Source organism: Eriocheir sinensis, chromosome 50 (assembly GCF_024679095.1).
Source record: "Eriocheir sinensis breed Jianghai 21 chromosome 50, ASM2467909v1, whole genome shotgun sequence".
Lineage (NCBI taxonomy): Eukaryota > Metazoa > Arthropoda > Malacostraca > Decapoda > Varunidae > Eriocheir > Eriocheir sinensis.
In genome coordinates, this window is record NC_066558.1 from 10,910,952 (window position 1) to 10,935,445 (window position 24,494).

The window sequence follows — 24,494 nt, forward strand, 5'->3', positions numbered from 1 at the left end:
CCCACACGTGAGATGCATACTCAATACGAGGGCGGACAAGGCCCCTGTATATGGATAGCAACTGCGCGGGGGAGAAGAACTGGCGGAGACGATACAGAACGCCCAACCTCGAGGAAGCTGATTTGGCAAGAGAGGAGATATGAAGTTTCCAGTTGAGATTTTGAGTTAAGGATAGACCGAGGTTTGTTTAGTGTTGAAGACGGTGACAGCTGAGTGTTGTCGAAGAATAGGGGATAGGTGTTTGGAAGATTGTGTCGAGTTGATAGGTGGAGAAGTTGAGTTTTTGAGGCATTGAAGGACACACGGTTCCTTCTGCCCCAATCGGGAATGATAGCAAGGTCTGAGGTTAAGCGTTCTGCAACCTCCAGTCTGGAGTCGTGTACTTCCTGTTGAGAGGGTCTTCTATTGAAAGAATTTGAATAATGCAGAGTGGAGTCGTCGGTGTATGAGTGGACAGGACAGTTTATTATGGAAAGAAGATCATTGATGAATAACAGGAAGAGAGTGGGTGATAGGACAGAGCCCTGTGGAACGCCACTGTTAATAGGTTTAGGGGAAGAGCAGTGACCGTCTACCACCGCAGATATAGAACGGCCGGAAAGGAAACTGGAGATAAAGGAACAGAGAGAGGGATAGAATCCGAAAGAGGGCAGTTTAGAAAGCAAAGACTGGTGCCAGACTCTATCGAAGGCTTTCGATATGTCTAGCGCAACAGAAAAAGTTTCACCGAAACGGCTAAGAGAGGATGACCAAGAGTCAGTTAAGAGAGCAAGAAGATCGCCAGTAGAACGCCCCTTGCGGAATCCATACTGGCGATCAGATAGAAGGTTAAAAGTGGAAAGGTGCTTTTGAATCTTCCGGTTAAGGATTGATTCAAAAGCTTTAGATAGACAGGAAAGTAAAGCTATAGGGCGGTAGTTTGAGGGATTGGAACGGTCACCCTTCTTAGGCACAGACTGTACAAAGGCATACTTCCAGCAGGAAGGAAAGATAGATGTTGATAGGCAGAGGCGAAAGAGTTTGACCAGGCAGGATGTCAGCACAGAAGCACAGTTTTTAAGGACAATAAGAGGCACTCCATTAAGTCCATAAGCCTTCTGAGAGTTGAGGCCAGAGAATGCACAGAAAACATCATATGGAAGAATCTTAATAACAGGCATAAAGGAGTCAGAGGGGGGATGAGTAGGAGGAATATGCCCAGAATCGTCCAGGGTGGAGTTCTTACAGAAAGTTTGAGCGAAGAGTTCAGCTTTAGAGACAGATGAGACGGCAGTGCTGCCGTCAGGGTTAAGGAAAGGAGATAAAGAGGAAGAAGTGAAATTGGAGGAGATATTTTTGGCTAGATGCCAGAAGTCACTGGAAGAATTAGAAGAAGCAAGGTGCTGACATTTTCTATTAATGAAAGAAGTTTTGGTAAGTCGGAGAATAGATTTGGCACGATTCCGGGCAGAAATGTAAAAATCAAAGTTAGCGGGAGTTCGAAGGCTCTGGAACCTTTTGTGATTCAGGATGTTGTTTCTTCTTGTTGGCTGAGTTATAACTGGAGTGAGGAATTAATCTTACACCATTTATATGAGTCTGCTACCCTTTTGGTCCCCAGTCAGCAAACCCCAGTCAACGTTAGCACATTTAAAGCCCCGATGATTATAACATTTTTGCCTCGTATTTGCAAGTGTATCTCTTTGTATAGGGCAGTGTCGTCGGTTGCCTGTAGTTTTGGAGGTTTGTGAGCCACGTGTTTATGATCAGACGAAAGCAGTGCTTTGAATCAGTCACGTCAGATAGGCATAAATCAAGCAGTGAAGGAGTGAAGAAGTGAGGAAGCAGGGCGGAGAGGGAGATGAAGAAGGGAGAGGATGGAATGGAATGAGAGGGAGAATAAGGGTCAGGCAGTGAAGAAGAGAACGTGAAGAAGGAGAGAGGAAGAATATGTGGAATAGAGAAGATGGAAGAGGAAGGAAGGGAGAGTAAGGATCAAGCAGTGAAGAAGGGAAAGTGAGGAAGGAGTCAGGGAGAAGATGAGGAAGGGAGAGGATGGAAGAGGAAGGGAAGGGGAGTAAGGATCAGGCAGTGAAGGAAGGAAAGAGGGGGATGAGGGAGAGAAAGTGAGGAAGGGTAAGGAGGGGAAAGGGGGGAAGGGAGGTTGATGAAGAGTAGTAGATAATTTAGTTTAGGAGGGTAACGGTAAAGAGTGAAAAAGGAAAGAGGAGATAATTAAAGCAAGGAAAGAAGATAGTTGGTAGGTAAGAAGAAAGGAATATAACGAGGAGTGTAAGAAATCAGGAGGAAAGAGGAGACTGGGAGGGAATCTGTATCTGGATTATAATGCGCTTGGCACCTACCAGGTGCATAACATGCATATTTATGTGTACTGTTGAGGGGACGGGGGAGCCAAATGTGCATATATTGAATCAATCCTTAACCGGAAGATTCAAAAGCACCTTTCCACTTCTGACCTTCTATCTGATCACCAGTATGGGTTCTGCAAGGGGCGTTCTACTGGCGATCTTCTTGCTCTCTTATCTGACTCTTGGTCATCCTCTCTTAGCCGTTTCGGTGAAACTTTCGCAGTTGCGCTAGACATATCGAAAGCCTTCGATAGAGTCTGGCACAAGTCTTTGCTTTCTAAACTGCCCTCTTTCGGATTATATCCTTCTCTGTGCTCCTTTATCCCCAGTTTCCTTTCCGGCCGTTCTATCCCTACTGTGGTATACGGTCACTGTTCTTCTCCTAAACCTATAAACAGTGGTGTTCCACAAGGGTCCGTTCTATAAACACACTCTGTGCCTGTTATTCCTCAATGATCTTCTTTCCATAACAAACTGTCCTATCCACTCATACGCTGATGACTCCACTATGCATTATTCAACTTCTTTCAACAGAAGACCCTCTCAACAGGAATTACAAGACTCCAGACTGGAGGCTGCAGAACGCTAATCTGAGACCTTGCTATCATTTTCGATTGGGGTAAAAGGAACCTAGTGTCCTTCAATGCCTCAAAAACCCAATTTCTCCACCTATCAACTCGACACAATCTATACTTAACTCAAAATCTTAACTATAAACTTCACATCTCCTCTCTCACTAAATCAGCTTTCTCGAGGTTGGGCGTTTTGTATCGTCTCCGCCAGTTCTTCTCACCCCCACAGCCATATACAGGGGCCTTGTCCACCCTCGTATGGAGTATGCATCTCACGTGTGGGGAGGCTCCACTCACATAGCTCTCCTGGACAGACTGGAGTCTAAGGCTCTTCGTCTCATCAGCTCTCCTCCTCTTACTGATAATTTTTTACCTCTTAAATTCCGCCGCCATGTTGCTTCCCTTTCTATCTTATATCGATATTTTCACGCTGACTGCTCTTCTGAACTTGCTAACTGCATGCCTCCCCCCCTCCCGCGGACAAGCCGCACACGACTTTCTACTCAAGCTTATCCCTTTACTGTCCAAACCCCTTACGCACGAGTTAACCAGCATCTTCATTCTTTCATCCCTCTCGCTGGTAATCTCTGGAACAATCTTCCTTCATTTGTATTTCCTCCTGCCTACGACTTGAACTCTTTCAAGAGGAGGGTATCAGGACAACTCTCCTCCCGCAACTGACCCTTGTTTCGGCCACCCCTTCGGATTCTTTACAGAAGCAGCAAGTAGCGGGCTTTTTTTTATAATTGTTTCCTTTTTTTGTGCCCTTGTGCTGTCTCCTTTGCTATAAAAAAAAAGAATCCCTGTACTGTCCAAACCCCTTATGCAAGAGTTAACCAGCATCTCCATTCTTTCATCCCCTTCACTGGTAAACTCTGGAACAGCCTTCCTTCGTCTGTATTTCCTCCTGCCTATGACTTGACCTCTTTTAAGAAGAGTGTATCAAGACACCTCTCCATCCGAAATTGACCTCTCTTTTGGCTACTCTTTACTTTTATAGGAGCCTCAAGTAGCGGGCTTTGTTTTAGTATTATTTATGTTGCCCTTGAGCCATGTCCTCTCATGTAAAAAAAAATAAGTAATTCCTAACAGGAAATACGTTGACGACAGCATCTTGGGCATCCCCTTCAACAACAGTGATCTATACTATGCACCTCTTTAAGTGTCGCCCGACAACCTTCAAGCATGGGCGGTGGACAACAGTGCCACACCAACCACGCCAAGACCGTGGTGATGCATGTCAGCACGTCCAAAAGAGATGTACCACTTTCAATTGTCAATTGGCTTACACCACCTCCAGGTTGTCCAGTCCACCAAAGTAATCCGCACCAATGTGGATAACCAGCTCAACTAGAAGCTCCACGTCTCCAGCACCGTCAGAGCAGCCTCCTACAAACTGTACACGCTTCATAGACCCAGGAAGATTGGGACACGGGCTGCTGAGCTGTGCAGTATATACACATCATTTATACTACCAACACTCATGTAAGCTATGCCTCCCCGGCGTGGTCATTCTTCCATAAGCCCCGTTCACACGACTCTAGGGTACACGAAGTCTTGGGTGTTGATGTGAAAGGGTCGGGCATGTCTTGAAAGAGGTCTTGAAACGGTCGCCGAATGTTGCGCCGACGTCGTGACGTGAGTCTGGAGTCGGGATGGTTAGCGCAAAAAAAGTATTCCTTGCTAAACTTTCACGGCAAGCGTCGACAAGTGTTTGGACCAACCATCATTTCCGGTTGAGGTCTGAGGGAGGTCGGGGACAGTCGTGACGACTGTCGTCAACAGTCTTGGATTGACTTGAGACAGTCGTGACGACTGTCAGGGCTATTTTTCATTTTTTTTTACCGTTTCCTGTCGGCACAGTCGTCTTTGCCAACTACTTAAGAATAATGAAGGACTGTCGTGGCGACAGTCTTATCCTAATGAAGGACGTTCGTGACGACTGTCGGCTCAGAAATATTGGCTAACACTCCCGCCATCTGAAATTTATATTTTCATTCTGCAATCACAAACACAATAACAACTTCTGGGCATGGTTACGTTTCGCTGGCACAAACTTGGGAGCCGCACAGCACGCACGCACTCCTGCTGGTTCGATCTCTCTTGTTTTGAATGACACAACTAGGGTTGCCACCGTGATGACAGAAAAATGTGGAATGCAACATCTTACTCTCCAATATGGAATGGATCCTTATTTAAAGGAACGGGTGGCAACCATAAAATTTCTCGAGCATGCAAAGAGTGACAGCCACAGCACGCTGCTGGTGGAGGCAAGAGGGACGGGGGGGGGGGACGTTACGTCACGTATTTTACACGTATTTTAGAACGAACCTTGACAAATTTTACGGATTGGTTTTGTGATTAATCGAAAAGTGCGATCACTACAATTTTAAGATAACGCATTTTATCTGCTTTACCATTCAAAACGGAACGCTACATTTCATTCTCGAATACAGAGAGATTTCGAATTTTAAGGAACAGCAAAGCTGCCGCCAAGACAGCCGCGAAGACCATAGGGAAGACCGTCGGCCAACTCCTTGGTGACTGTCGGCCAGCTGGTCGGCCAACCAGTTGACAAACAATCTGCAAGACTTTCGTCAAGACCGTCTACGACTGTCGGCCAATCGGTCGGTAGATTCGTGGTTGTCGTAGACATGGCACCATTTCAAAACAATTACCGTTGAGACTCGTTTTTAGACTAGTTGGCAGCATGTCTGCGACATGCTGCCAACTAGTTGGCCGAATGTCCCAGACAGTCGGCAATCATGCTAGCAGACACTAATACGCCTAAAAAATCTTCCCCCATTCTTGGAGCGTGGGAGCCGACTTTTCAAACCCAGAAGTCCCTGGGTTGTCGTGGCCTAGAGTCGGCACAGTGTGAACGAGGCTTTACCCTCACCCAACAGCAGCAACTTGATAGGATACAGAAGAGGGCATTCAGGGTCATTTTAGGCCCTGATTATCACACCTACGACAATGCCCTGACAGCCCTGAGTCTCCCTAGGCTCTCTGATAGCCATCAGGACTCCCTCAGAAAATTCGGCATCACCTTGCTTCACCATCCTCGCCACCACCACCTCCTGCCACCCGATGCGCCTCCCCCCACCCGCTTCACCAGGCACCACATTAAACTCAACCCCTTCAGTGCGCCGCGAACTGACCGTCTCAAAAGAAGCGCAGTCCCAGCGATAGTGCGGATGATAAATAATGCCAAACAGTGATAGTCTGAACCCAAAATGTCGCGGTGCAGATTAGCACCTCGCCGCAAACATCTAACTGCCCCCATCACACTACCCTCCCTCTCCCTTTTTTCTGTATTTTTAGCTCTCCCAAACCACTAACCACCCTCTCTCTCCCTCTAGCGTAGCCTATTTAATATTAGTTTATTGTATTTTTAATATGTATATTTTTTGCCTAACGGCTGCCATACATTAAAAACAAGTTATTATGATCTTTATTATTATTATTATTATTATTATTATTATTATTATTATTATTATCATTATTATTATTATAATTATTATCATTATTATTATCATAATTATTATTATTATTATTATTATTATTATTATTATTATTATTATTATTATTATTATTATTATTATTATTATTATTATTATTATTATTATTATTATTATTATTATTATTATTATTATTACCCCCCTCCCTCACACACACACAAGGAGGTCCACGGGTGAGATTCTTTTTCGTTGACGTTTATAAAATCATTGTTCTGGGGTATTCCGGGGGGGCGGGGGGTCCGGTGATCCGTAGTGGAGTCATGTGTCCTGGGGAGCTTTTTTGAGTCTTGGAAAATCCTGGAAAGAGTATTTATATTAGTGTCCTGGGGACATATTTGTGTCCTTGTATATCCTTGAATCTAGCGTGTTTCTGTGTGGTCATGTGTCAATGGGGAACTTTTTGAGTCTGGATTGAGTTGAATACTGGAGGGTTACGGCATCCTGATGTGTCCTGGGAAGGTGCCCTGGAAACCAATGTGTGGCCTGTGTTCTTGGATCAGGGGTCTTCCTGGAGGAGGGTTGGAGTTCTGTGTCCTGGGGAGCTTCTTGAGTCTTGGAAAATCCTTGGGGAGTTCTATAGCTTGGTTTCCGGAGAGGGGGAAGTGTTCTGGAAATTAACTCTGTCCCTGTATATTCTTGGGTCTGCGGTGCTCCTGCAGGTTATTGTGTCGGGGCTGTCCTAGAGTATCCCGGGACAGCCGAGTCCTGCACTTGCCGCGCTCTGGGCTGACTGGACAATGTTCTTATTCTTTTTTTCTTCCATGTTTTTTTTCTTCTTTTCACAAGGGAAGGGGTGCGATGGGAGGTTCAAGGTTATGGGTGGTGTATGGCGGGGACACACACACACACACACACACACACACGCACATAACGTGACGAGGAGTACAGTCGTGTGTTGCCTCCTTTTATCCTCCTTTTTTTCCCTCTTTATTATCCTCCTCCTCCTCCTCCTCTTCCTCTTGTTGTTAATTGTTACCTTCGTTTTCCTTCTCACTGTAATTCGTGATTTTCTTATTTTACCTTCTTTTATAACCTTTCTCTCTCTCTCTCTCTCTCTCTCTCTCTCTCTCTCTCTCTCTCTCTCTCTCTCTCTCTCTCTCTCTCTCTCTCTCTCTCTCTCTCTCTCTCTCTCTCTCTCTCTCTCTCTCTCTCTTTGTCTAATATGAAGGGCATGAAACGTGGGTCTGGTTCATACGTGCCGCTAACCCTGGTTGTGTGTTTGTTTGTGTTTCTTTGTATGTTTCTCTGTTTTTGCAACCGCGTAACTTCTTTTTATAATATTGTCTGATTCATTTTCATAATGTTCTTTTAATGTCCCTTGTGTTGTTGTTGTTTCTATATCATTATTTACTTTAATATTTTTTTTCTTAATCTCATTTACCTTGTTTCTTTTATTTATATTTTTGTCACATTCTCCTTGTCGTCCTTATCTTTTTTTCTAAAATCTTTGTGTTTATTTCCCGCTCTTTCATTTATGTCAGTTACTTGTTTTCGGCAATATCATTCTTGTCCTTATCCTTCCACTTCGTCTTTATTTTCTATGCTTCACTATTTCCGGTCTTCCCCCTTCGTAACAGTCACACTCTTCATTTTCTTTTACCTTCGTTCTTTTACCTTTATTCTTTTGATTTCCTTCCTTCGCAACATCATTTCTTGCTATCTCTCCCTTAGTCAATAACAGTCTTCCTTACTCCCCTTTTTCCTTCTTATTTTCCAATCTCCTTCATATATTCCTCTTCACAAAACCACTTTTTTTTATCTTCCCCTTCACTTTCACTCTTTCATTCTCTTTCCCTTTGTTTACCCTTCCCCTCCTTCCCTTGCGACGTTAATCCTTTGTAACCCCCCCCCCCCCCCAAAGGTCAGTAACAGTTTCCACAAAACCCCGTCTTTCTCCTCCTCCTCCTCCTCAGAGAGAGAGAGAGAGAGAGAGAGAGAGAGAGAGAGAGAGAGAGAGAGAGAGAGAGAGAGAGAGAGAGAGAGAGAGAGAGAGAGATTAAATAACATGAGAGGATTGTCTGAATTACCTCTCTCCCACCTCCCCATCTCCCCTCTCTCTCCCCCCTCCCTCTTCATAAAAGGCGTTTGAGCTTCCCTTAAACACCTTGTATCCTACCTAACTCCTCCTCCTCCTCCTCCTCCACCTCCTGTCTCCCGTGCCAGGGTCACGGTAAAGCCTCTGAGCAGCAGCAGTGGTGGATTGGACTGCAGGCAGAGGATCTCTTTATGAGACAATGGCTGGACAAGAGCTGGACCGTGCCTAATCATTTAGGCCTGCGGTGTAGAGGAGTGTGGCGACCTCAACAATAAAATGCCTCCCTGGGAACCAGTTGTCGGTGTGAGCTCCCCGTCCCTCCCCTCTGTCGATGGTTCTCATATCCCTATTCTACATAGCAGCTGGTTCTTGTTCTTTTCTCCTGAAAGAGATGTCTTCTGTGGGCCATTTGAGGTTGCACCTCCTGGCTTCTAGGTGGAATTTCTGAGGGTTTTTCTTATACTCAAGACTTTCTACTCATGCTCATCCCTATACTGTCCAAACCCCTTATGCAAGAGTTAACCAGCATCTTCACTCTTTCATCCCTCACGCTGGTAAACTCTGGAACAATCTTCCTTCATCTGTATTTCCTCCTGCCTACGACTTGAACTCTTTCAAGAGGAGGGTATCAGGACACCTCTCCTCCTGTATTTGATCTTCCTTTCGGCCACCTCTTTTGTTTTACTTTAGGAGCAGCGAGTAGCGGGCTTTTTTTTTTTATTGTTGTTTTCTTTTTTTGTTGCCCTTGAGCTGCCTCCTTTGTTGTAAAAAAAAAAAAAAAAAAAAGGAGGATGACTAAGATGATTCAGGGGTTGAGAAACTTGCTATACGAGGAAAGTCTCAAACAGTTAAACTTGCATTCTCTAGAAAGGCGAAGGGTGCGTGGAGACATGATCGAGGTTTATAAATGGATGAAGGGCTTTAATAAGGGAGACATTCAAAAGGTTTTCTTGGTAAGAGAACCGGGTAGGACACGAAGTAATGGGTTTAAACTGGATAAATTCAGATTCAACAGGGATATAGGCAAAAATTGGTTTACTAACAGGGTGGTGGATGAGTGGAATAGGCTTAGCAGTCATGTGGTGAGTGCCAATACAATTGTCACATTAAAAAATAGAGTAGATAAATTCATGGACAGCGATATTAGGTGGGGTTAGATCCACGGGAGCTTAGGGTCAAAGGAGCTGCCTTGTACAGGCCTACCGGCCTCTTGTAGACTCCTGCATTCTGATGTTCTTATGTTCTTATTGCTTACGCTCCTTCAGATGAAACCCAGTATCTGTTTGCCCGATTTTTAGCCTGAATGCATTGAGCCCAAGGACGGAGGAGAGCGCTCACTAGGACTCCCAAGTCTCTCTCACGCCTAGACCTGCTTAGAGAAGTGTCATTTAAGGAGTAATTGCTTGAGGGGTCATTCATGCCTACACTCATAATGCTACACTTTCCGACATTGAATTCCATCTGCCACTTTCCCTCCCACTCGTATAGTCTGTCAAGCTCATCCTGGAGAACGCTAGCGTCCCTGTCTGATTGGATTACTCTACCGATCTTGGTATCATCTGCGAACTTACTGACATCACTACTAATTCCTGTGTCCAAGTCATTGATGTAAACAATAAAAAGCAGAGGACGCAGCACCGACCCTTGTGGGACTCCACTCGTAACACTGCCCCATTCAGATTTTTTTTACCAATGATTTGCACTCTCTGCTTCCTACCACTAAGCCACGCCCTGATCTAGTTCAAAACTTTCCCATCTACGCCGTGAGCCTGTAATTTTAGTAATAGCTGGTGATGAGGGACTTTGTCGAACGCTTTACTGAAATCTAGATATAATATGTCATAGTTTTCATCACGGTCAATCGCCTCGATTACTTTAGTGAAGAAGGACAACAGGTTAGTTAGGCAAGACCTACCTTTTTGTGAACCTATGCTGTGAATCATGAATTAAATTATGCTTTTCTAGATGGTCCCGAATGATCCCGGCTATAATTGACTCCAACATCTTTCCTACAACTGATGTTAAACTAATTGGGCGATAATTTGAGGTGGCTGACTTGTCTCCTTTTTTGAACATCGGCGTCACATTAGCTACTTTCCATTGATTGGACACATACCCAGAATCTACCGACATCTTAAAGATATCGGTAAGTGGGCCGCTAAGGACTTGCTTGCACTCCTTCAGAACCCTTGGGAATACTTCGTCTGGGCCCGGCGATTTGTCTTTCTACATATTTTATGCATACATAATTTGACTCGTATCTTCATTCTCAACCAGCTCACCCGTTGTTTGTTTTCAACGGCCCAATTCTGTCACTTGTTTTCGTTCTGTACAATTTGAAGAAGCCCTTCAGATGGCTCTTGGCCTCGTTGACTATCCTTATCTCATAATTTATTTTTGTTAGGCGGGTGTTCTTCTTCACCGACCTGGCTAGCTCAACATACCTACCCCTGAGGTGGGTTTCTCCGTTCTTTATTTTCCTATAAATTCCTCTCTTCAAGCCAATTTCATGCTTGAGTCTGCGGGTCATCCATTTGTGGTCGTTATTTTCCTTCCTATGTGCTTGGTAAGGGATATGCTGTCTCTGACCCTCTGCAATTACTCTAACTAAATTATTGAAGGTCATTTCTACATGGTCCCCCTGTCTTCCCTGATCCAGCCCTGAGATCTGGCCCTTATCCAGCCATAAAGTTCCTCTCATAATCAGCTCTTCTAAAGTCAGGCACCAATACAGGGTTGAGTTCATGGGTCACAGCCCAGTCTAATATAAAACTAATTTTCTTGTGATCACTGCCACCTAGCTCTCCCCCAACATCTAGATCGCTGATCATATTATCGGTGTTAGTTAAGACCAAATCTAGAATGTTGTTACCCCTGGTGGGTTCAGTTACTGCTTGCTTGAGAAAATAAACTTGTATTACTTTCAGAAAATCCTCAGCTTCTAGATCACCCACCGCGCCTTCCCAGTCTATATTCCTATAGTTAAATTCCCCATCATGCATTCATGTTTGCCCCTGCTAGCCCTGCCTACCTCTTGGAGTAATATATCAATGTCCTGCCTCCTAAGGTTGGGTGGTCTGTAAAGAACCCCTAGAATATTTCCAGAGGCGGCAAGATCTACTCGATCTTGCCGCTTCTGTGTTCAAAGATTACAACTTAAGAAGGCTGTGACTGAATGGATAAACAAACATAATGATCTTGAAAATAAATTTGAAACTCTTCAGGAATTTGTTACAAACAATGTGGCAGTGACTCCACCATCGATGGTGGTGAGGCCCTCCACCGAGGCTGTGTCCTCTCCAAACGACCCTCCTGCTTCACGGGAGGACGTGTTACCTGCCTCTCAGGCTAACCCCCAGCCTGCCTCACAGGAGAACCGCCAGCCTGCCTCACAGGCTCACCCCCAGCCTGCCTCACAGGCTAACCCCCAGCCTGCCTCACAGGGTAACCCCCAATCTGCCTCACAGGCCTGCTCCCAGCCTGACCCACATAACGGTTCTCTTCCTGATTCACAGGATGTCGGGTTCCAACCTGTAAGGAATGGAGCCAAACCGAGACAGGCAACCAAACATTTACTGACCCCCACTACCTTCAATAGGTTCCAGGTGCTGGCAGACACCATGGGGGATGAGTTTGAGACTCGCCTTGTTGAGGACTCCATGGTGCGTGATCAGCTGGTTGAGTTCTGTGGTCGTTCATCAAACGGCCGCAGAAAACGTTACTGCTATCCAGGTGCCAGACTGGACGACATCACTGCAGGGTGCGATGATGTCACGAGTAATGCCGACCGAAACACCTTCTTTGTCATTCACGCGGGGACAAACGTCGTAAAGATAACCCGTTCTGAGGAACTGCTTGAGAAATACGCCTCATGATCAAGCACTTTAAGCGAAAAACGGATGCCAGTAACATCATAATTTCAGGAATCCTCCCTAGGGTCGGTGCCGAATCTAGCTTTTACAGTAAGGCCTTCAGCAAAAGCAATAGACTACAGTCACTTTGCTCACAAGAAAACGTCCAGTTCGCTAACTTGTGGAACAGATTTTACTAAGATTCGGACTTGTTCCTTGCCGATGGCATTGTTATACGTTTTTAAGTGTTATTTTCAAAGTGGTTCGTGTTAAGTGTTAATTTTAAGGCACGAACTGTTACCTCACCAGTCACATGGCCAGTTTTACCGTTGTCCTGTTTCACAAGTTAATTGTAGTAGGTGAGATAACAAAATAACCTTTAGTTAAGTGAGGTAGATGATGTGTGGCCGAGCGAAAGCCGTTAAAAGTTCACTTTAGTTCTCTCTCTCACAGGGACATTAAAAGTTGTGTGTTTTTAGTATAAAAATGGTATTAACAATTTTACACAATAGTTACAACATTTATGTGTGCTGTCACACGAAGCGAGACGGAGGAGTCATCCGCTCGCCACCCGTCACCCGTCTGCTTCTCCCTCCTTCTCCGTGTTGCTCGCTCGTTTTATTAGCTTCGTCCGGAAGGGTGTGGCTTCCGATGATGTATTGGGATGAATTGTCATCATTTGCTGATTTAGTGTCAGCCAATCATCGGTTCGCACGGCCAAAAGCACCTACGCATTGTTAAACATCCTGTGGCGTGACAACGAGCTTATGCTCCGATACACGCTGCTCAGTGATGAAGTGGCTCTTCGAAAGCCAAAAAAACGGGAGGGCGAGAACACCAACAGCTCCACCGTGAGGGATCACTCAACCCTCGCAACCCCAGATTCGAATCTCATTAAAACTTGATATATAAACGCTCGTAACCAACGTAACAAAATTGAAGACTTAGAAGTCCTCGCATCATCGGAGTCACAGAATCTTGGATAGACACTTCAAATACAGATTTCATTGCGGAATATAGATTACCGGGTTATACCATTTTCAGTCATAAAAGAGAGAACAGACAGAGTTGAGGCGTTATCTTTTACATCCACAACTCTCTCCATCCAGTATCCGTGAAAACAGATAGTATAACCAATGTGGACACGGTCTTTATTGAAATTAAAAATAGATCTCAAAAAATAGTAATTGGACTTATCTACAGACCGCCAGGGCAGACTCTTGATATCGACTACGCATTAAGTGAATTAATATTAGAAATAAGTAGCAGTTGCGAGGCAGTAATTGTTGAGGACTTTAACTTACCAGTGCAAAGATGGGGTGACCCGTTGAACTGTCATACAGGGCTCGACCTGTAGACACATTTATTAGAAAGTGCTTTACATCAACACGTCCAAAAACCGACTCGGAAAAATAATATACTTTACCTTATCTTTGCAACGACAGCTGATCTAGTCAACGAAGTAAATGTTGGTCCAATCTTTAATTCTAGCGATCACCGAACAATCACATTCAGCATCAAGATGAAAGAAACTAAAGTAACTCCTAGTAAAGAAAAGGTGCCTGCTTATCAGAGAGCGAATTTCGTAAGACTCCGATCAATTCTTAATAATTCTGACTGGACCGTAAACTCTGCGGAAACATATATTGATAAATCTTGGGAGGCATTCTCCACAATATTGAACAATGCCAAAAGCATATGCGTACCTTATTGTATCAGACGGTCAACTTTTAAGAAGAAACCCAAATGGTGAAATAACGAAATTCAAAATAGCCTATCTCTTAAAAAACGCGTATACAGTAGATACATATCAACTCAGAGTGAGGCTGACAAAATAGAGTTGGACATAATTATCCGCGAAACCAAGAAATTAATAAAACGAAGAAAAAACAAATGGAAGCATATAATGTAGAAACAAATAAATCTAATCCTAAATATTTTTTAAGCTGTGTAAATAATAAAAAGTCACTCACTTGTAGTATCGGACCGCTTGCTAATGATTATGGTAACTATACGGACGATGAAAATGAAATGGCTACAATCCTAAATAACTTTTTCGCTTCCGTAGTCAGCGCCTCTCGATGTGATCGTGGTGGGCAGCGCAGGACAATCTTGCGTGACTATTTTTTTGGTAACCTAGCCAGCACGGAAGACCGCCCGGGGAAAAAATGACTAAAGCCCCAAATACACTGCCGAATTTTGTCTCACGAATGTGTGCGAATATGCAAATAATCCTGTGTCGCGAGCAAGTTCGGCATCTTTCTTGCCTATTCTTGGCCGTTCGGGGACATGTCTGCGTCCACCAGGCGACTTTTGACAGTTGGTCACGACCGCCACGAAAGTTTCATGTTGCATGAAAAATTCGCGGCCGTTCGCCGAATGTGCACGAATGCAAAATGGACGCCGAATTATCGCCGAAATGTTGCCGACATGTCGCCGAGAATTCGGCGTCCGATTCGCGGTGTTCTGCGAATTGTCGCCGAATTTTGACCGTTGAAATTTAAATTTTATTGGTAAATTTGTCGCCGACATGTCGCCGACTATTCGGGGACATGTCTCCGACATGTCGCCGAATGTCCTAGACTATTCGGGAACATGTGAATTAATCACGACACGGCAAACGGGTCGCGGCGGGAGGTGTACACGGGGGTCTGTCTATTTATCTATCTATCTATTTATGTATTATCTCTCTCTCTCTCTCTCTCTCTCTCTCTCTCTCTCTCTCTCTCTCTCTCTCTATATATATATATATATAAATAAATATCTATATAAATATATATATATATATATATATATATATATATATATATATATATATATATATATATATGTGTGTAATAAAATAATACTATAATAATAAATAGTAAAAAAGAAAATATGAAAAACAAGAAGAATCATGATAACATAAAATAGGTATGGAGCTAACATTTTCATTTATTTCATAATTAATTTACTATTTATTATTTTATTTATTTCTTAATATCATTATTCTGCCGTTATTTAACCTTTGTTTCATTTTCAGTTATTTAAATGTATTTCTTCTTTCAGTTATTGGTTTGTTTACTGATATTACGTAAACATTCATTTATTCTAAAATATTTGAAGGAGAGCAAAACAAAAACAAGTCACATTTATACATTTTAGTACACATACTATCATACATATTACCACACATATTACCACACATGGTATTTAATCGCCCACAATTCTGTCCTGTCAGGCCACTGCTCCCCGGGTGTTGTAGTAGTCTATGAGGTAGGTGCGGATTCCCGTGCTTTTATATGCCACATGGGCATCAGATGATCAACTGTCAGAAATCTTGGCACTGTCGGAGAATTGTCCCTGCCATGTCGCCGACACTTCGGGGACATGCGAAGACAATTCGGAGACTTGTCGCCAGTTATTCCACGACAAAAAAAAAACAAAACGTTAAAATTTCAGATTTTGAGCTCGGCGACATGGACGCCGAATAGTCGGCGACATGTCTCCGAACTGTCCCCGAATTGTCTTGAGCATTCGCCAACATATCAAAAGCCGAATGGTCACGAACTGTAAGAATCTTGGTCATGTCGGCGAACCGGTCGTCGAATTTTTTCACGAACTGATTCGGCGTCAATTTCGTGGCCAAAATTCGGCAGTGTATTTGGGGCTTAAGACGGCAACCTTCTCGAGTTCTCGGCCGTCTATTTAAATGACAATAACGGTCAGTTTTAATTACGTCTGGCTTGAGTAGTAATGTTCCTTCCCGCACGTGCCACCACCCGTTCCGCCTCCACGACCTTGTGCAAGGATTACTAAACAGTCTCGCGAAACTTCCCGTGATGTCGAAACCTTACACAAGTCAGGATAATATTGTGAGAGTGATTGAGTGTTACAAATTAGGCCTCAGTACCAAGGAAATAAGTCGGCAAACCGGTGTGAAGCCAATGACAGTGCGCCGCCTCGTTGTTAAGTTTAAGCCCTCGGGAGAACGTGAGATTCCCCGCCACTCACATGGTGGTGGGTGGCGTCCAAAGATCAGTGGCAGGACTCACATAAGGCGTCAACTGAAAGAAAAGCCCCACCTTACAGCAAGGCAACTTAAGGAACAGAATCCCATGCTCATCCAGGATATCAGTGTGCGAACCATTCAGAAAAAATATCCAAACGAAATTAAAATATCGAAAGATGCGTGCTTGTAAAAAGCCTTTTGTTTCCGAGATGCATCGGAAAAAGAGGCTGACTTTTCTAAAGAAATACAGTTCATGGACTGTAGACGAGTGGAGGAGAGTCTTGTGGACTGACGAAGCCACATTCAGAGTTAGTGACACGAAAGGCAAGAAGGTGTGGCGTCGGGAAGGCTCTGATCCGCACGACCCGAAGTTCACCGCCAAGGCTGTGAAGCACCCTCCCCCCCTCATGGCATGGGGTGCGTTCTTTTACGGGGGCGTGGCTGACCTGCACATCTTCACTAAGGGCCAGTTAGTCACTAAGGACGTCTATCTCAGCCTATTATACAGTCGTCTGGCTGACTGTTTCTTAGCGACTGGTGCTGAGGTGCTGCAGCAGGACGGCGCCCCGTGCCACACCGCGCACGCCGTCAAGGAGTGGCTTACTGCAAGTGAGGTGGAGTGCATACCAGACTGGCCAGCCAACAGCCCAGACATATCACCCATTGAAAACCTCTGGGCCATCGTGAAGGGCAGGCTGAGGAACGAGGACACATCAACATTGCCCAAATTAGAGTGTGCGCTTCGTCGGGTGTGGAGCAGTGTGTCACAAGAAACAGTGAAGAAGCTTGCAGACTCTTTCCCCAGTCGTTTGATGGAGGTGCGAAAACGGAAAGGCTACCCCATCAGTAAATAGGAAGTTAGTTAATAAGTATTCAAAACAAGTATCATTTCATTATGTCTTGTAATTTGGCCATTTTCATGATTAGAAGGCATTATGCGCACGTTGTTTTGCTCCCGATCACGTCGAGAGGCGCATATTTACTACCGACGAAGATTGTTTATCACCTCAACCGCCGGAGGTTAGAAGGACCGAAAAGATGTTAAGTGGCGTGCTTATCGTAGAAAATGACATTTTACGCACAATTTAAAAGATTAAAGTAAGCAAAGCTCCTGGTCCAGACAAAATTACCCCTAGGGTCTTAAAAGAAATCAAACATCAAATTTGTGAGCCGTTATTCAATAAATCTTTAACAGCTGGAAAAGTTACATCGGATTGGAAACTAGCAAATGTCACACCAATTTTCAAAAAGGGGGACAAGTCTCATCCAGGAAACCATCGACCAATTAGCCTGACATCTATTGTTTGTAAGTTAATGGAGACTATCATTCACGACAATATGGTGGAATTCTTCGAAGAAAATAATATAATAAATAATTCGCAACATGGCTTCCGTGGTAAACTTTCGTGTTTAACTAACTTACTTGATTTTTTTCGTTATATTTTTGATGTGTTCGATGAAAGCAGATCAGTAGATATCATATATCTGGATTTTTAAAAGGCATTTGATAAGGTCCCCCACCAACGATTGCTCAGTAAACTATTGGCGCACGGTATCTCAGGTAACATTCACAATTGGCTTGTGGACTGGCTCTCTGAGCGAAAACAGAGAGTAGTTCTAAACGGTGTTACATCTACTCGGCTCGATGTCAGAAGCGGCGTACCTCAAGGATCAGTGCTTGGCCCCATGCTCTTCTTAATTTATGTTAATGATATCGATGATGAGCTCACTTACAAAGTATCAAAATTAGCTGATGACACAAAAAATGCTTGAAAGGTAACTACGACACTCGACGAAGAAGCAATACAATCAAATCTAGATCGACTTGCACGTTGGGCCAATCAATGGCAAATGAAATTTAACGTTGACAAATGTAAAGTATTACACATCGGAAACAATAGCAATGGTGTTCAGTGCGTAATGAATGGCCAACAACTTGCTGCACTGAGTAAAGAACGGATCTTGGAATCATTATATCAAGCGATTTAAAGCCCGGTCAGCATTGTTCAGAGGTAGTTAAAACTGCAAACAAATTGGTTGGCTTCATCGGACTAGTCTTTAATAATAAATTGGAAAAAATAATAATAAAACTATATAATTCGTTGGTTCGACCCCATCTAGAGTACTGTGTACAGTTTTGGTCTCCCTATTATATAAAATACATAGATAAGTTAGAACGGGTTCAACGGAGAGTAACAAAAATGATTCCTAGATTGATAAATTTATCGTATGAAAAAAGGCTTAAGGAAGTAAATTTATTCAGCCAATCAAAGCGAAGAATGCAAGGCGATCTAATATAAGTGTTTAAAATGTTTAAATGCTGCAGTGATATTAATGCGGAAGATTACTTTACAATTGATCGATCAAATAGAACAAGAAGAAATCATGATTTCAAGATAAGTGGTAAAAGATTATCATCGCACGAAACTAAACACTTTTTCTTCAATCGAGTCGTTAATGTTTGGAATTCTCTACTCTGTGATGCCGTTGATAGTTCAACAGTTACGGCCTTCAAGAATAAATTAGACAAATATTTTGAATCCAACCAGCAACTAAGATATTACTCATTGTCGTAATAAAGTTAATTTTTTTTTCGAATACTGGTGTCCTTGTCCGTGTTTATCGCCCGGTTAGTGGTAACAGTAATAGTAGCTGTTTCCCCTTTCCTACATAATTTCCATGCAGTTTTTCCATGCTGCATGGTTATTTTTCCTTTCCTGCCAGCTTTGGCTGGAGGGATAGGGGGGTGGGGGGGAGCCTTCGCCTTTGCTGTCCTTCATCTTCCACCTTTAATTAGAGAGTTAGTGTAGCTTGTAACAAAGTCTGCTGTTGTTTGTTCTTCCTTTGTGTTTCTTTGTGTCCCTTTATCTAATGCAACATCCGGTCTAACCTTCAAATTTCTTTATAACAACAAATCTCTTGTCCCCTTCATCTATCACCCTTAATCCTCTTATCCCCCCATGCTGATACGGTCTCCCCTTAAAAATATAAGCTCTCCTCTTTTCATGGGTCTTAAGTTTCTTTCTAGTCCCTCAGTTTTCCTTCTTTCTAATTAGCCATGTTCCTTCTTTCCTGTTCCTCAATATCCTTCCTCTTGTTTTGATCTCTGTCTTCTTCTATTCTTAATCAATATCTCCTCTTTTCAATTTATTTTTATCTTATCTTAATAGTACAGCTTGTTTGAAACTTTTTCACCTCCTCTTCTTCTCAATTCTTCACTTTTTTTTTCTTCTTCTTCTACCTCGTCCTCTTCTCTACCCCTCAGTGTCTTGCTCCTTACCCCAATGATTCAGTGCCTATAATCCTTCATCCACTTACGCCTCCCAATCCGTCAGGTCTTCTTTTCCTCCTTCACCGCCTCTTCTTATTTTCCTCAATCATTCAAGCATTTAGCGTCTCTTACCCTTCTCCCTCAACATCCTGTTCCCAATTCTTCTGTGCCTCTTATCCTCCCATCCATCGTCGCCTCCATTTAACGTTCCTTTCCTATCCCCAGGAGCGAGGATGCCGCCCAACGGCCCGAGCGGCGTGGATCTTCGCTCCATCTTACAAACCGTGCATAATGTAATCAAGCGTCAGACGAAACAAGTATGTTCGGCGCCGTGCGACGGCCTGGTGCTCCGCATGCACTACAGTTGGACCTTCTTCCTGCTGTTGGGAAACTTCCTCATGGTGTGGCATTCGTGGTAAGTGTCGGGGTCTTACTTTCCTTACTCCTTTACTCCTTGTCCCTTACTATTTACGATTCTAGCAGTGGTTCTTAACCTTTTCAGAGGCGTCGAACCCTAGCGAAAAAATTCAAGAGCATTTTTTTTTTACAACAAAGGAGGCAGCTCAAGGGCACACAAAAAAGAAAACAATAATAAAAAAAAAAGCCCGCTACTCGCTGCTCCCAAAAAATAATTAAAAGAGCTGGCCGAAAGAAAGATCAATTTCGGAAGGAGAGGTGTCCTGATACCCTCCTCTTGAAAGAGTTCAAGTCGTAGGCAGGAGGAAATAAAGATGAAGGACGATTGTTCCAGAGTTTACCAGCGTGAGGATGAAAGAGTGAAGATGCTGGTTAGCTCTTGCATAAGGGGTTTGGACAGTGTAGGGATGAGCATGAGTAGAAAGTCGTGTGCAGCGGGGCCGCGGGAGGGGGGGAGGCATGCGGTTAGCAAGTTCAGAAGAGCAGTCAGCGTGGAAATATCGATAGAAGATAGAAAGAGAGGCAACATGGCGGCGGAATTTAAGAGATAGAAGACTATCAGTAGGAAGAGGAGAGCTGATGAGACGAAGAGCCTTAGACTCCACTCTGTCCAGAAGAGCTGTGTGAGTGGAGCCCTCCCACACGTGAGATGCATACTCCATACGAGGGCGGACAAGGCCCCTGTATATGGATAGCAACTGCGCGGGGAGAAGAACTGGCGGAGACGATACAGAATGCCCAACCTCGAAGAAGCTGATTTAGCAAGAGAGGAGATATGAAGTTTCCAGCTGAGATGTTGAATTATTATGAGGATGTTTAGTGTTGAAGAAGGTGACAGCTTAGTGTTGTCGAAGAATAGGGGATAGGTGTTTGGAAGATTGTGTCGAGTTGATAGGTGGAGAAATTGAGTTTTTGAGGCATTGAAGGACACAAGGTTCCTTCTGCCCCAATCGGAAATGATGGGGAGGCGGTGGCTGAGTCGTCAGAGTAACGGCCTCGTGTTCAGGAGGACGCGAGTTCAATCCCCGCCCGGTGCCACCAAGCTGGGATTTTTCAACCGCCGCCGAGTGGCTTAAAACTACCCACATGCTATCCAGAAGACCACATATCAACCCGGACTCTAGAATCTATGATCAAAGATGAGCTCTGGGAGGGCAGCATGAGCCAATGCAAGATGGCGCCACTATAAACATTCGCCTGCGCCAGAACGGGCTGGGCCGACCATCAGGACCCACCGGAAAGAAGCCTTGGACCGACTATCAGGATCCACCGGGAAGAAGCCTACCGGCGCAGTAGGCCGCAATGTAAAAAAAATAAATAAAAAAAGCAAGGTCTGAGGTTAAGCGTTCTGCAGCCTCCAGTCTGGAGTCGTGTACTTCCTGATGTGATGGTCATAAATAACATTGATGAATAACAGGAAGAGAGTGGGTGATAGGACAGAGCCCTGTGAAACGCCACTGTTGATAGATTTAGGGGAAGAGCAGTGACCGTCTACCACTGTAGAGATAGAACGTCCGGAAAGGAAACTGGAGATAAAGGAACAGAGAGGGGGATATAATCCGAAAGAGGGCAGTTTATAAAGCAAAGACTGGTGCCAGCCTCTATCGAAGGCTTTCGATATGTCTAGCACAACAAAGAAAGTTTCACCGAAACGGCTAAGAGAGGATGACCAAGAGTCAGTTAAGAGAGCAAGAAGATCGCCAGTAGAACGCCCCTTGCGGAATCCATACTGGCGATCAGATAGAAGATTAGAAGTGGAAAGGTGTTTTTTAATCTTCCGGTTAAGGATTGATTCAAAAGCTTTAGATAGACAGGAAAGTAAAATTATAGGGCGGTAGTTTGAGGGATTGGAACGGTCACCCTTCTTAGGCATAGGCTGTACAAAGGCATATTTCCAGCAGGAAAGAAAGATAGATGTTGATAGGCAGAGACGAAAGAGTCTGACCAGGCAGGGTGTCAGCACAAAAGCACAGTTTTTAAGGACAATAGGAGGCACTCCATCAGGTCCAAAAGCCTTCTGAGAGTTGAGGCCAGAGAGAGCATAGAAAACATCATTTTGAAGAATTTTAATAACAGGCATAAAGGAGTCAGAGGAGGGATGAGTAGGAGGAATATGCTCAGAATCGTCCAGGGTGGAGTTCTTACAGAAAATTTGAGCGAAGAGTTCAGCCTTAGAGACAGATGAGACGGCAGTGCTGCCGTCAGGGTTGAGGAGAGGAGGGAAAGAGTAAGAAGTGAAATTGGAGGAGATATTTTTGGCTAGATGCCAGAAGTCACGGGAAGAATTAGAAGAAGCAAGGTGTTGACATTTTCTATTAATAAAAGAAGTTTTGGCAAGTCGGAGAATAGATTTGGCACGATTCCGGGCTGAAATGTAAAGGTCAAAGTTAGTGGGAGTTTGAAGGCTCTGGAACCTTTTGTGAGCTGCCTCTCTATCTTTTATAGGACGAGAACAAGCGTCATTAAACCAAGGCTTTTTAGCATGAGGAGTAGAGAAAGTACGTGGAATGTATGCCTCCATTCCAGAGACAATCACCTCTGTGATGCGCTGAGCACACACAGAGGGGTCTCTCTCCTGAAAGCAGTAATCATTCCACGGGAAATCGGAAAAGTACATCCTCAGGTCGTCCCACCGAGCTGAAGCAAAATGCCAGAAGCATCGCCTCTTCGGCGGGTCCAGAGGATGTACAGGAGCGATAGGACAGGATACATAAATAAGGTTATGATCGGAGGAGCCCAACGGAGAGAACAATTTGACAGAGAAAGCAGAAGGGATATAGGTAAGGAAGAGGTCTAGAATGTTGGGCCTGTCTCCAAGACGGTCGGGAATACGAGAAGGGTGCTGAACCAACTGCTCTAGGTCGTTGAGGAGAGCAAAGTTGTAGGTTTGTTCACCAGGCTGGTCAGTGAAGGAGGATGAAAGCCAAAGCTGGTGGTGAACATTGAAATCTCCCAAGATGGAGATTTCAGCGAAGGGAGAGTGAGTCAAGATATGCTCCACTTTAGCGTTCAAATAGTCAAAGAATTTTACATAGTTAGAAGAGTTAGGTGAGAGATAAACAGCACAGATGTATTTAGTAATAGAATGACAATGAAGTCTTAGCCAGATGGTGGAAAATTCAGAAGAGTCAAAGTCATGGGCACGAGAGCAAGTGATGTCGTTGCGCACGTAGGCCAACATCCAGCTTTGGATTAAAATTTAGGATCGAGATAGTAGGAGGGAACAGAGTAGAGGTTGCTGCCAGTAGCCTCAGAAACCTGTGTTTCGGTGAGGCAGAGAAGGTGGGGTTTAGAGGATGAGAGATGGTGTTCTACAGAATAAAAATTAGAACGAAGACCGCTAATGTTGCAGAAATTGATAAGGAGGAGGTTCGAGGAGTATATTAATTTTGGATCATACAAAGAATGGATTCCATTTTAATTCATAAAAATAAATAAAGAAAATTTGATTAAAATTCAATTGCAAATTTGCAATGTCTTTCAGGAGGATTTTCGCCGAACCCCTGAAACTGTCTCGCTGAACCACTGGGGTTCGGTCGACCTAGGTTAAGAACCACTGCTCTATAGTATGTCTATTCCTAGGGGACTTCATTTGTGAGTTACAGGATCTTACTGTATATACTCCTTTATTCCTTTACTGTTTGTCTTTCGTTCCGATCAATATAGTCTGTTTGCTAGTAGAAGGATTTTCTTGAGGCGTGTAATTCTTGTTGAGTGTCGTCTCTTGCTTTGTTTACTACTTTATTTTTTTCCATTCTCTCTTAGCACTGTCCTTTGCTCTTACTTTTCCAATTTTCTTTTTGTGAATTTTTTTCTCCAATCCGTCTTTTATTCCCATTTGCTAGTGCCCATTGCTACTCCTTGTCCTTTCTTTCCGATCCCAGCTTCTTTGTTTTCTTTACCCTTTCTGATCCTATATGGTCACCTTTTTACATTTGTTCAGTGTCTAGTTATAGACCCTCGATCATATTCCTACCACAGCTTTTCTTTACTTGCGCGTTTTTTTTTTTGTTTTTTTTCCCATTCAGAGTACTTTGCTATATTTTTTTTTCATTCTTATCATCATTCATTTCAGTGTGTTTTCTTTATCTCTTATTTGCGTTGCTTTTTTTAGTGTTGCTTTTTTCTAACAATATCCTTATCATATATATCAATAACCTAGAATCAGGACTGAAGTCTACAATATCGAAATTTGTTGATGACACCAAGGTGGGTGGAAAGGCCCTCACGAAGACCGACTGCGAAATCATTCAGAAAGACCTCAATCACATTTCCCAATGGCCGGAAAAATGGCAAATGTCCTTTAATCTTGATAAATGCAAAGTCATGCACATTAGGCCCTGAAATAGTAACCACACATACATCATGAATGGGAAACCTCTGCAGGCGATGCAGGAGGAAAAAGGATCTTGGGGTCACTATCAGCAATGACCTGAAACACGCGAATCAAAGTAAAAAATCATATAACAGAGCCGACACTATGCTCGG

At 43.7% G+C, this 24,494-nt stretch overlaps 1 protein-coding gene across 1 annotated transcript in view; it reads left to right on the top strand.

Moving 5' to 3' along the window:
* The window catches only part of LOC126982385 (innexin-10-like), a 36,220-nt gene that overhangs the window by 8,145 nt on the left and 3,581 nt on the right, over positions 1-24,494 (top strand). The window contains exon 2 of the mRNA XM_050834402.1: positions 19,815-20,004. Coding sequence (XP_050690359.1) covers positions 19,823-20,004 — 182 coding nt within the window. The 5' untranslated portion in view covers positions 19,815-19,822. The remainder of the gene's footprint in view (positions 1-19,814; positions 20,005-24,494) is intronic.